This window comes from Lutra lutra, chromosome 16, assembly GCF_902655055.1.
Source record: "Lutra lutra chromosome 16, mLutLut1.2, whole genome shotgun sequence".
In the NCBI taxonomy this organism is placed as follows: domain Eukaryota; kingdom Metazoa; phylum Chordata; class Mammalia; order Carnivora; family Mustelidae; genus Lutra; species Lutra lutra.
Window position 1 is genome coordinate 33060136 of NC_062293.1, and position 12244 is coordinate 33072379.

Here is a 12244-nt window from a genome sequence, read left to right on the forward strand (position 1 = left end):
GGCAGTTTCATTTGACAACATTAATAAAACAGAGTAATCAGAAACAGTCAAGCAGTTAGCACCAGTTCACAGGGTTTTTTCCCTCTTCTTTATCTGTTATATAATTACCACCTCCTTCTTCTTTCTCATAAATAAGGCTCACTTTCCCCCATTTTTCTGCTTGCTACCAGAATCTGTGCTTCCTGAATTGCAATTCTGACACCCCTAAATAAAAGACCTTTGTCTCTTGTTCAGTTTCACCTCCTTTTCTTAGTTGGCAGTGTTCAGTCTTATTAGAAATGGGCAAGAACATATATAAATAAAATCATTACAAACTGGGACAAGTCTCTCCAAACTCTGAATGAGGGAACTCCACACAAAGGGGAGTAGCAAGGGCCAGCAAAGAGGTGGCAGGAGTTGGACCCAGTAGGGCCTCCAGGATCAGATAAGGGATTTGGGAGTTTATCCTGATAGGTACAGAGAATGCCTTAAAGTGTTTTTAGCAGAGAGTGGCACAACTCCATTTCCATTTTTAAAAGGTTGTTCTAGAAGCTGACCCACAAGAGTGGCCCCAGGAGGAGCAGTTAGGAGTAACTACTCCTCAAGGGAATTAACTTATCTTTCCTGAGAAGCAATATCCAGCTCATAGGAAGAAAACCAGACTTGCTCAGGGAAGGACAGGAAGAGAGAGCCCGTGAAGGTGTGACAAGTCTAGCAACCCTGATTACAGAAAGTAATGTCATCAGAGAAAATAAAAATGGAAAGGATTCCATGAGTACAAACCCTAAGTCAACAAAGCCCTAAGAATTTTAAAAGAGCTAGGTAGTTGAGCATGGAAAGAAGCCTGAGGCCCTCCTCCTGCAGCTGTGACAGGGGCATGGAGGCTGCCCACCCCGCTAGCATCAGATCTCTCACACTAGCTTAAAACAGCTAGTGTGAGAGATCTGAGTTAAGTTAAGCATTCATGTTCTTTTGCAATCTTAGGAATAAAGGAGCATTATTTCCATGGTTTGGGAGATGACACAAAAGCCAGTTGGCTACTCTGCTGAGAAGGAATTTTCTGCTGGGCTCCTCAGACCTGCAAATTTCTTTTTTTGCTAACCACTAACCACAGGGTGGCTCCCACTAGAGCCCAGACCACTCTCCCCCCAACCCACATTCCTGCATGGGGGCAGGGCAGCAGAAGGTGCTCCTCTGGCTACTTCTGCAGGGGCCAAGGCCTCTCTGTCGGAGCTCACCACTTAGAGTGGGCCAGATGCCAGACAAGACGCCATATGGAGGGAAACTTGGTGGTCCACATTGCAGGGCTCCTACAAGGAAGGCTGGGGTGACACCAAATATCCCACACTGTTCAAGGCAGCACTCACCCCTGTATGAGACCACCAAACCGCGGTGGGCCGCAGATGAGCCGCTGCGGGGAGTCTATCTTCTTCAGGAGGTCACAGGAGAAACCCTGTATGATGGCCTGCATGTGCGACGCACAGCGCTGCATGAACTCCACCATCTGCAACACGCCGTGAAGATGTTCAATGCTGGAGTGAACCAAGAGCTACCCTGGCCTTCAGTGGACCTGGGACAGTCTGACCTGAATGATCTGAGGAGCCAGGATTCCCTGACAGGGAAATCTCTGCAAAGGGTAGGGCCCAGGTGATTTTTTTACGGGAATGGAATGTTTCCAGGGAGGTGATTTGGCGATAATTTCCTCCAACTCTCCGGTTCCTCAAAAAGTTCTCCCTCCTCACTGAATGGATGATCAAAAAAATTCACTAGATTTACCTGAGAGTTATAGCTGGTTAACTTGCTTCAATCCAGGCCTGTGTATCCAGTGCCATTAGGTAAGGCCACTGTAAGCCCTGTGCTGTCCCCAGGATCAGCTCCTCCCCACTCCCTGGGCTCCCGATTCCTACTCAGTGCTCTGCCTTGGCTGTGGTTACAGAGCGGGCCTCACCGCGGTGCTGTGCTCCTTCCCGGATGTCAGAGCCCAAGTCTGCGGGTTTCGACCCTTTTCATCATGGAGTCTAAGATCACCCCCTGCATCCAGCAGTTTGCTGAGGATCCACTGATTGCCTGAAAATGCTGCTGCGTGAACAGGAGTACTTCCATCAAAGCAGCGGCTGGAAGGGGAGGTGCTCGTATCAGTGTCTGTAAACTCCTCCCTTCCACAGAACGGGGTGGGGGATTCGATGACTGACACAAGGCTCCCTTAATACAAAGGCAACCTTTGGGAGGATGATTATAATACCATTTGTGAGGCTATGCCAATAGGAGCTTTATACACACCCCCTTTTTCCACCCTTACCTTTCTACCCTTTGAGGTGGTATCATGTTCCAATTAACAGATAAGAAAACAAAAGGGCAAAGCTGAGATACATACCCAGGTATGGGTCTCGTTCTAAATCTGGTGTTCCTTTTCCCATTGTCCCTTGGTATTAGCTGCTCTGAAACAATTTCTTCATGTCTGTAGTGTCCTGGAGTCAGGGTGGTGAAGCACAGCCTAACCAGAGATCATCCCTCTCAAGTGAGAATGTCTCTATCTCCCAATCCAATTGTAGAGGCCTGCAAAACCCTGATGCCAGCAATCTGATTAAGAATCTACAACTTCGGCTCAGGTCATGATCCCAGCGTCCTGGGATCGAGTCCCACATCGGGCTCCTTGCTCATCAGGGAGCCTGCTTCTCCCTCTGCTTCTGCCTACCATTCTGTCTGCCTGTGCTTGCTCTCTCCCCCTCTCTCTCTCTCTGACAAATAAATAAATAAAATTTAAAAAAAAAAAAAAAAAAGAATCTACAACTTGGGCGCCTGGGTGGCTCAGTGGGTTAAAGCCTCTGCCTTCGGCTCAGGTCGTGATCCCAGGGTCCTGGGATCTAGCCCTGCATCAAGCTCTCTGCTCGGCGGGGAACCTGCCTCCTCCTCTCTCTCTGCCTACTTGTGATCTCTGTCAAATAAATAAATAAAATCCTTAAAAAAAAAAAAAAAAAAAGAATCTGCAACTCAGGGATGCCTGGGTGGCTCAGTTGGTTAAGCATCTGCCTTCAGCTCAGGTTATGATCCCAGGGTCCTGGGATGGAGCCCTGCATGGGACTCCCGGTTCAGTGGGGGAGTCGGAGTCTCCCTCTCCCTCTGCCGCTCCCCCTGCTTGTGCTCTCTCTCAAATAAATAAATAAAATCTTATTTAAAAAAAAAAGAAGAAGAAGAATCTACAATTCAGAGGTGCCTGATTGACTCAGTCAGTAGAGCAAATAACCCTTGATCTTGGGGTTGTAAGTTCAAGTGCTGTGCTGGGTGTAAAGCCTACTTAAAAAAAAAAATTGGGGGCACCTGAATGGCTCAGTGGATTAAGCCTATGCATTCGGCTCAGGTCATGCATGATCTCAGGGATCGTGGGCTCATGGGATCGAGCCCTGCATCAAACTCTCTGCTCAGCGGGGAGCCTGTTTCTCCCTCTCTCTCTGCTTGCCTCTCTGCCTACTTGTGATCTCTCACTCTGTGTCAAAAAAAAATTTTTTTTAATTAATTAATTGATAATATTTAACATTTGGGAGATTTCTCACTAAAAATTGGGATTTTCAGGGTCACATTGGCTCAGTCAGTTAAGCATCTGCCTTTAGCTCAGGTCATGATCTCAGGGTCCTGGGATCAAGCCCCATGTTGGGCTCCCTGCTCCGTGGGCAGCCTCCTTCTCCCTCTCCGTCTGCCTCTCCCCACCAGCTCACTCTCTCAAACAAATATATAAAATCTTTTTTTTTTTAAGATTTTATTTATTATTTGACAGACATAGATCACAAGTAGGCAGAGATGCAGGCAGAGAGAGAAGGAGAAGCAGGTTTCCCGCTGAGCAGAGAGCCTGATACGGGGCTCAATCCCAGGACCCTGAGACCATGACCTGAGCAAAGCCAGAGACTTAACCCACTGAGCCACTCAGGTGCCCCACAAATATATAAAATCTTTAATTAAAAAAAATTTTGGGATTATAAGCCTCTTGGAAATTTAGAAGATGTGGCCTTCCTGGCTCCCTTTCCTACCCAGGAGCAACAAATGCCTAACCCTTCTTAGAGAGAGCCTGTGCTCACTGACTCCACTTGGACCCACAGGATTGTGATTTTATGAGTTCAGTAGGTCCTTGTCATCACAGCATTTCTTTTGAGCACTTAATAATATAACCTCCCCCCAGAAATTTCCCTTCACTTTGATCAAAAGATATTTTTTAAGTCACATGAAAATAGTCCTATCACAAAATACAAAGAGGGGAATTGCCTTCCCCTCTTTGACAATATCCTTTCCTACCTCCCCCTGCCATCACGGGGACTTTTGAAAAAGGAAAGTCAAAACTGAGTTCTTAAGGCCTGGGCTCCTGGTCTCAGCTCTAACCATTAACATACCATTATAGGCCAGTCACTTAAATTTTCTGGGCCTTAACTCTTAACCTGGAATATTAAATCTTTGAATGATTTGATCTTTAAGGGATCCAGCTCTAAGCCTCCACAAAACAGACATAACTGCAGATAACTGGAAAATGCTGCATTTTTGCTGAGAACTCCAGGAATTCCCAGTGTGGCCACCTATAACACTGTTACCTGCAAACAAGTGAGACAGCCCTTTCTTTCTCAGCTTTGAAATTAAACATTAACACAGGACAGGAGAGTGTATATGAGTCTTAGAAGGAAACAGCAAAATGTTCACTGTATTAATTTACATCTGGGTTATAGAATTCTAATACCAATTGGTGTTTTTTCTTTATTCTTTTGTAAGCTTCCAAGTTTTCTCCTACTAAGCAAGCAACCTTATAAAAAACAAAAACCCCCAAAATCTTCCAACATCAATACTTTACCTTTTTAAAATACATTAAATATGGCTTCCTTGTGTAAGAAGATGGAAATGTTACTTTATGACGTTTATGAGTATATTCTGGAATTCCTGTAGAAATCAGCTAGAATCATGTTTCTGGTTCTGTTCAATAGGAACCGTAAAAGTACCTGCTGTCCCCTCCCTCTTGGAAGAGGTGGTTGTGAAGATCAAGTGAGCTGGTGCCTGAGAAAGCCCTCTGAAAAGCAAAAGTGCTACACTGTTCCACATTAAAAGTTGGGCCAACTGTGAAACTGAAGTTCTCCTGGACCACAATTACAAGAGCAAGGCAAGCGATTCTGATTAAGTGATCCCAAATATATTATAAATTTGGTTGGTGGGTATGTTAAACTGATTAAGAATCATACAAATTATAACCTGAGTGGAAATATGCAAACGGTACTACTTAGTAATTAAGTTCCCGTTATTTTACTGGACGTAGTAAAACCGCTTAAAAATATGTCCTAACATAGCTATGCGACTGTATTTCATTGATATAAATTAGCAAAGGCTCTTTTAATATCTTCTCAAACTGTTTTCCAAATGTCCCAACTCATCTTAAAAGCATACTATTTTCTAGATAGTGATATTATTATACTTACTGATTGGGATCTGATCCATAATCCACCAGAACATCAACTAATTTCTTAAGGCCTAATAACGCTGCAACAAAAAGTGCAGTCTGGCCGAGAGAATTAACTGCATCAACATAAATCCCTGCAAAAAGTAAGTTGAAAAAGCTTTTGAAAACGAAACTGGACAAATTCTTATCATAAGACAAACTTGAATTCTCCCACGCAACCCTTTCATATGTTATTAGCGAGTAAAACTAAAAAGTCCCCACAAATAAGCAAAACTCTGCACACATTAGCTACCACCCTAAACAAGAGAAAGTAAAAAAAAAAAGAGACTGCAGCTACAATCCTAAAGACAAAAAAAAAAAAATTAAAAGACTTAACCACCACCACAGTCCTAACAACAAACGCACACAACAAGCACAACGAAAAAAAAAAAGGAAAAAAACAAAACCTAAAGCACTCATCCCACAGGAAAAAAAAAAACAACACACACTCAAAAACCAGAATCGCTCTAAAGTACTTTTCTTAACTAGAAAGCAAAACCACTCAGACTGCGTTCTCTCCCTCTTACTTCCCCACAAAAGGGAAGAAGAACGATCATCAATGGCAAGTGGCAGTTACAAAAACGCAACACCAAACGCCGGCTTCACGCTCAGGAGAGAACACCACGCCTCCTCCTCGTGGTTTTGGGTACTCTACACATTCAGAGAAACCTCTCTAGTAACAAACTATAGAAATGATCCCTGAAAGTATAGTCTTAGCATCACTTCTTCCTACTTTCCGGGGTGAAAGAAAACCATGTACATTTTATTTATGGTGACTTTTTAAAATAAAGTCATTATCTTTCAAAATGTAGACTACCATGTGTTTTCCAAAGAACTGTTCCATTACCAAAGTTCGACAAAGCGTTTTCGAACAATACTTTCAAAAGACAGTTCAAGTGATCACTAATTAACATGCAGCTCATAAACAGCCAATCGCACGGCATTTTTCCCACTCACCCCTTTCACCCATTGCCCGGCAGTTCCGACTCGTCAGTTTTACGTAGATTGCTTACGACTACAAAGCGCGCCGGAACTCCAGGACGGGCCTCAGTTTAGACCGACAGTGGAACGGGTGAATCCTTTCTCCTCCCTCCGCCCTGCGAGGGAAACCTAAGTGGATGATGAAACCCATGACCCAAGCCAAAGACAGTTTTGCAGAGCACTCCCGGTTTTTAAAGATTTTATTTATTTATTTGACAGAGAGAGATCACAAGTAGGCAGAGAGGCAGGCAGAGCGAGAGGAAGGGATGCAGGCTCTCTGCTGAGCAGAGAGCCCGACGTGGGACTCGATCCCAGGACCCTGAGATCATGACCTGAGCCGAAGGCAGCGGCTTAACCCACTGAGCCATCCAGGCGCCCCGCACTCCCGGTTTTTAAACTTAATCCCGTCTAATTACCAGCCATATACGCGGTCTTTGGGATTTTTTTTTTTAACAAATCAACTAATTTTTATTTACATAAAAGACGTGTTTAAACAAAACAATACATAATTATGCTTAAAGATTCAGGAGCTCTCGGGAACCCGGGTGGCTCAGTTGGTTAAGCAACTGCCTTTGGCTTAGGTCACGATTCTGGAGTCCCAGTATCTAGTCCCGCATCAGGCTTCCTGCTTGGTGGGGAGTCTGCTTCTCCCCGACCCTCCCCCCTCTCATGCTCTCTCTCTCTCTCAAATAAATAAATAAAATCTTAAAAAAAAAAAAAAAAGATTCAGGAGCTCTCAGCTCTTGGTCTAAAGACAAAGCTCCACATAGCTTACCAGGCCATTAGTGGTCTGACCCACACACCAGGTCTCCAGCCTTATTTTGCACCAGATTCCCTTTCACTTCAGTCATACTGAACTTCAGCCTTTTTGCTCACCATATTCCCTTCTGCCACAGAGTCTTTGCAAAAAACTCTTCCCTCAGACAGAAGTTCTCTCCCAATCCCTTCCCCAGCTTAACTGCAGTTCATCATTAAGACATCTGTCCAAGTGTCATTGTCTCAGGGAACAGTTCCCTGACCTCCTTAATCAGATCCAACATCTTCTCTGTGTGATTATTTGATTAATGCCTGCTCTTTGCGTGAGACTATGTCTGGGAAGGGCAGAGACTATGAAATGACCTTGTATACTCACAATATTCCAAACACCTGGTACTAAAAGAATGAATCTAAGCAAAGGTGTCCAGTGTAGAGAACTGGGCAAGACTGGGGTCCTTAACATTGTAATCTGTCATTTTAAAGTCATGGGGGGAAGAAAGTCACAAAACATTTTACCTAAATAGACAGTTGAGGATGGAGTCCTAGAGTCCACTAATATTTTAAGGGGCAAGTTGAAAGGACAAAGCCAAAAAGTAGGGAGAGGGGGCGCCTGGGTGGCTCAGTTGGTTAAGCAACTGCCTTCGGCTCAGGTCATGATCCTGGAGTCCTCGGATCGAGTCCCACATCGGGCTCCCAGCTCCATGGGGAGTCTGCTTCTCCCTCTGACTTCCCCTCTCATGCTCTCTCTCTGTCTCTCAAATAAATAAATTAAAAAAAAAAAAAAAAAAAAAAAAAAAAAAGTAGGGAGAGAAGGAAACCAAAAGAGGTAAGAGAAAAACCTGAACAAGTGGGTCACAGTGACAAGGGAGATAAGAGTTTCAAAAAGGAGGATCAGTCAACAGCATCAGACTGGAGAAATCTAGTGAGAAGGGTCAGTGTTCTTGGGGCACCTGTTCTTGGGCCACCTGGCTCAGTGAGTTGGGCCTCTGCCTTCAGCTCAGGTCATGAACTCGGGTCATGAACTCCTGGGATTGGGCCCCACATCCAGCTCTCGGTGGAGAACCTGCTTCCCCCTCTCTCTCTGCCTGCCTCTCTGCCTACTTGTGATGTGTGTGTGTGTGTGTGTGTGTGTGTGTGTGTAATAAATAAATAAATAAAATCTTTAAAAAAAAAAAAGGATCAGTGTTTCTGCTGAGAGCAGTGCTAGTGGGGTTCACATTTCTTACTGCTCAGGTCTCACTATGTTACAAGTATGTGTGGCATGTCTTCTTCCCTCCCAGACTGTCTCCCCTAACCTTCAGGGCAGAACTGCCAAATTTCTCTCTCTTCAGTACCAGGTAAACTGACTTGACCTAGCTAGCCTAAGAGTAGATAGAGGAGAGCAGCAAAGAACAATGTGGGAAGACAATTCTCCACAGATGGCTCCTATGTCTCCAAATCAGGAAAGCAAGGCATTAACTGCTCTGTGTTCTACACTATTTTTTGAAGATGTTTATATACCAGACTTTGGAAAATACAGTATCTTCTTTTAGACCAAAGGCAGGCATGCTCACTGTCCAGTATAATAAAGATAACAGTTTCTTTTGGAGCAAAGGGTACACTGTCCATTATGGAAAATAAGCTCAGGGTGCTTCTGCATATAGCAACCCACCACATGTGCAATGTTATATAGCTCTTTGCACGGCTCTGTGGGAATTAGGGCTTGAGCAACTAGCACCAAAAAAAACTAAAAGTCTAACTACTGTTGTTGTTATGAGTAATAAACTATCACTCAATTCTGGGGGCGCCTGGGTGGCTCAATGGGTTAAAGCCTCTGCCTTCGGCTCAGGTCGTGATCCTGGGGTCCTGGGATGGAGCCCCGCATCAGGCTCTCTGCTCAGCAGGGAGCCTGCTTCCCTCTCTCTCTCTGCCTTCCTCTGCCTACTTATGATCTGTCAAATAAATAAAATCTTTTTTTTTTTAAATTTATTTGTCAGAGAGAGAGGGAGAGCGAGCGAGCGCAGGCAGACAGAATGGCAGGCAGAGGCAGAGGGAGAAGCAGGCTCCCTGCCGAGCAAGGAGCCCAATGCGGGACTCGATCCCAGGACGCTGGGATCATGACCTGAGCCGAAGGCAGCTGCTTAACCAACTGAGCCACCCAGGCGTCCCTCAAATAAATAAAATCTTAATAAAAAAAAAAAACTATTACTCAATTCTGTGACCCAAGAGTCTCCTGTCTTCTGCCTGCTTCCATATACCTGAAGCTGCATAATTTATAAAATCATAGATTATTCATACTACTTGATAGGAAGAAACTACAGTTTAGGGAAGCAGACTGGTTAATTCCTGGAGCTCATGAAGTAAGAAATTAAATCAACCATGGCCTCCAAAGGCTTAGGGAGGCACTTAGAGAGGCAGACCAACAATTCTTGAGAAGATACAAATGGCTGCAGAGAAAAATAGGTAGAAAACCCTGTCCCCACAATTTACATAACAGCCTTTTGGTAATTTCCTAGTAGAAAACATTTATTCACTAATTCACTCATTCAACAAATATTTATTTCAGGCCAGCCCACTATAGTCACGTTGTGACTGATATAAAGGTGACCAAAAGAAGTCCCCCAAGAAGTGACCAAAGGCAGCTTTGACATGTTACAAAGACTGGACTAAAAAGGTCAAAAGACCTAGGTTTGAGTGTTGAAGTCCTAATGACAACCCTTTTTAACCTGGAGCCTCCAGATGGGTCAGTCACCTAATCTCTGGTCCTCCCAGGAAGCAAGACCTGATATTAACAAGAATGTGTGCCAGGCACCATCCTAATGCAATCCTCACAATAGTACCATACAATAGGAGGAAGGTACTATTATCACTGTTTTATGGACAAAAAAACCCCCAACATGTAGAGTGGGTGGGCAATTTGCCAGAGATCACACAACAATCTGGCTCCAAAGTCTCTGCACTACAGCATACATCTCCCTCTCATCTTAATTCCTCACCCTTGTTGCTCAAAATTGCAGAAGGCTTTCCTCACTAAACAATGCTGTTCACAGCATTAAACAAAAAGGGGAGATAAAGTATTAATTTCTGAGAGCAGGAAACCTAAATAGCTTTGGGAGAAAGCGAAATGATGGGGTGTAAAGGGAATAAGAGAATAAATAATGTGTGTATAGGAAGGATGGATATTTCACCTTACTCTGCAGTATTCAATAAACCAACATAAAATGGTGCCTTGAGTTGAATAATGGGATAAAAAAGATAAACTTGAAGCTTGAAGAAAATAAAAAATGAGAAAACATTCAGAATTTGAGAAGAGGTGGGAAAAGACACTTTCCTAAATGTTAGGAATGTCAAGTGTTACAATGCTTTTGGAAAGCAATGGGGCAATATCTATGAAAAGCTGGAGCCAGAAATCCCACTTTGAATATTAAAAACCCATTATGTAGTGGCACCTGGGTGGCTCAGTCGGTTAAGCGTCTGCCTTCGGCTCAGGTCATGATCCCAGAGTCCTGGGATTCAGCTCCACATCAGGCTCCCTGCTCAGTGGGGAGGGGAGCCTGCTTCTCCCCCAGCTTATGCATGCATGCTCTCTCTCTCTCACAAATAAATAAATAAAATCTTTTCTTTTTCTTTTTTTTTTTAAAGATTTTATTTATTTATTTGACAGAGCGATAGAGAGCACAAGTAAGCAGAGCGGCAGGCAGAGGGAGAGAGAGAAGCAGGCTCTCCGCTAAGCAGGGAGCCCGATGCGGGGCTCGATCCCAGGAGCCTGGAATCATGACCTGAGCCGAAGGCAGCTGCTCAACCAACTGAGCCACCCAGGCGCCCCAATAAAATCTTTTCTTAAAAATAAAGATTTTACTTTTAAGTAATCTCTACACCCAACATGGGGTTTAAACTCACAACTCCAAAACCAGGAGTCTCACGCTCTACTGACTGAGCCAACCAGCCAACCACCACTGTTTGGAGTTGTTTGTTTGTCTGTTTGTTTTTTAAAGATTTCATTTATTTATTTGATAGAGAGACACACAGCAAGAGAGGGAACACAAGCGGGGAAGTGGAAGAGGGAGAAGCAGGCTTCCCACTGAGCAAGGAGCTCTGATCCCATGACACTGGGATCACGACCTAAGCTGAAGGCAGCCACTTAACGACTGAGCCAATCTACCCAGGCACCTGGTGTTGGGAGTTTTTTTGATTACTGATTCAATTTCTTTGCTGGTTATCAGTCTGTTCAAATTTTCTATTTCTTCCTGTTTCAGTTTTGGTAGTTTATATGTTTCTAGGAATTTATCCTTTCTTAGAGGTTGTCCAATTTGTTGGCATATAGTTTTTTGTAATTATGTTCTCTTATAGTTGTTTGTATTTCTGTGGTGTTGTTATCTCTTCTCTCATTTGTGACGTTACTTGTTTGAGTTCTTTCTCTTTTTTTCTTATAAAGTTGGGCAAGAGGTTTATCCATTTTATCGATTTGTTTTTCCTCGAAAAACCAGCTCCTGGGGACACTTGGGTGGCTCAGTCAGTTGGGCAACTGCCTTTGGCTCAGGTCACGATCCCAGGATCATGTCCCACATCAGGCTCCTTGCTCAGCAGGGAGCCTGCTGCTCCCTCTGCTTGTGCTCACTAGCTCTCTCTCACACTCTCTCTCTGACAAATAAATAAATAAGTTCCTGGTTTCATTGCTCTTTCATTATTTTTTTAGTTTCTTTATCACTTATTTCTACTCTATATTATTTCCTTCCATCTGCTGGTTTTAGGTTTTGTTCCTTCTTTTTCTAGCTCCTTTAGGTGTAAGGTTACGTTATTCATTTGAGATTTTTCTTGCTTCTTGAGATAGGCCTGTATTGTTATCAGCTTCACTCTTAGAACCACTTTTGCAGCATCCCAAATGTTCTGGACTTCTGTGGTTTCATTTTCATTTGTTTCCATATACTTTTTTATTTCTTCTTTTATGTCCTAGCTGACCCATTTATTGTTTACTAGCTAGTCAAAACAGTATGGTACTGGCACAAAAATAGTCACATAGATCAATAGAACAGAATTGAAAACCCAGAAATAAACCCATAACTGTACAGTACATTAATCTCCATC

At 43.6% G+C, this 12244-nt stretch overlaps 1 protein-coding gene and 1 non-coding gene across 7 annotated transcripts in view; both read right to left on the minus strand.

The window, feature by feature from the left end:
• The window catches only part of TEX14 (testis expressed 14, intercellular bridge forming factor), a 128443-nt gene that overhangs the window by 63081 nt on the left and 53118 nt on the right, over window positions 1–12244 (minus strand). For all 6 annotated transcript variants that reach the window (XM_047707002.1, XM_047707004.1, XM_047707003.1 and 3 more), the window contains 3 exons: window positions 5424–5538; window positions 1928–2093; window positions 1347–1483 (listed from right to left, as the gene is read on the minus strand). In XM_047707002.1, the coding sequence (XP_047562958.1) occupies window positions 1347–1483; window positions 1928–2093; window positions 5424–5538 (418 nt within the window). The remainder of the gene's footprint in view (window positions 1–1346; window positions 1484–1927; window positions 2094–5423; window positions 5539–12244) is intronic.
• Window positions 5941–6158, minus strand: LOC125088296 (small nucleolar RNA U3). Its single transcript, XR_007123683.1, has one exon. It is a non-coding gene; the product is annotated as a small nucleolar RNA U3 (small nucleolar RNA).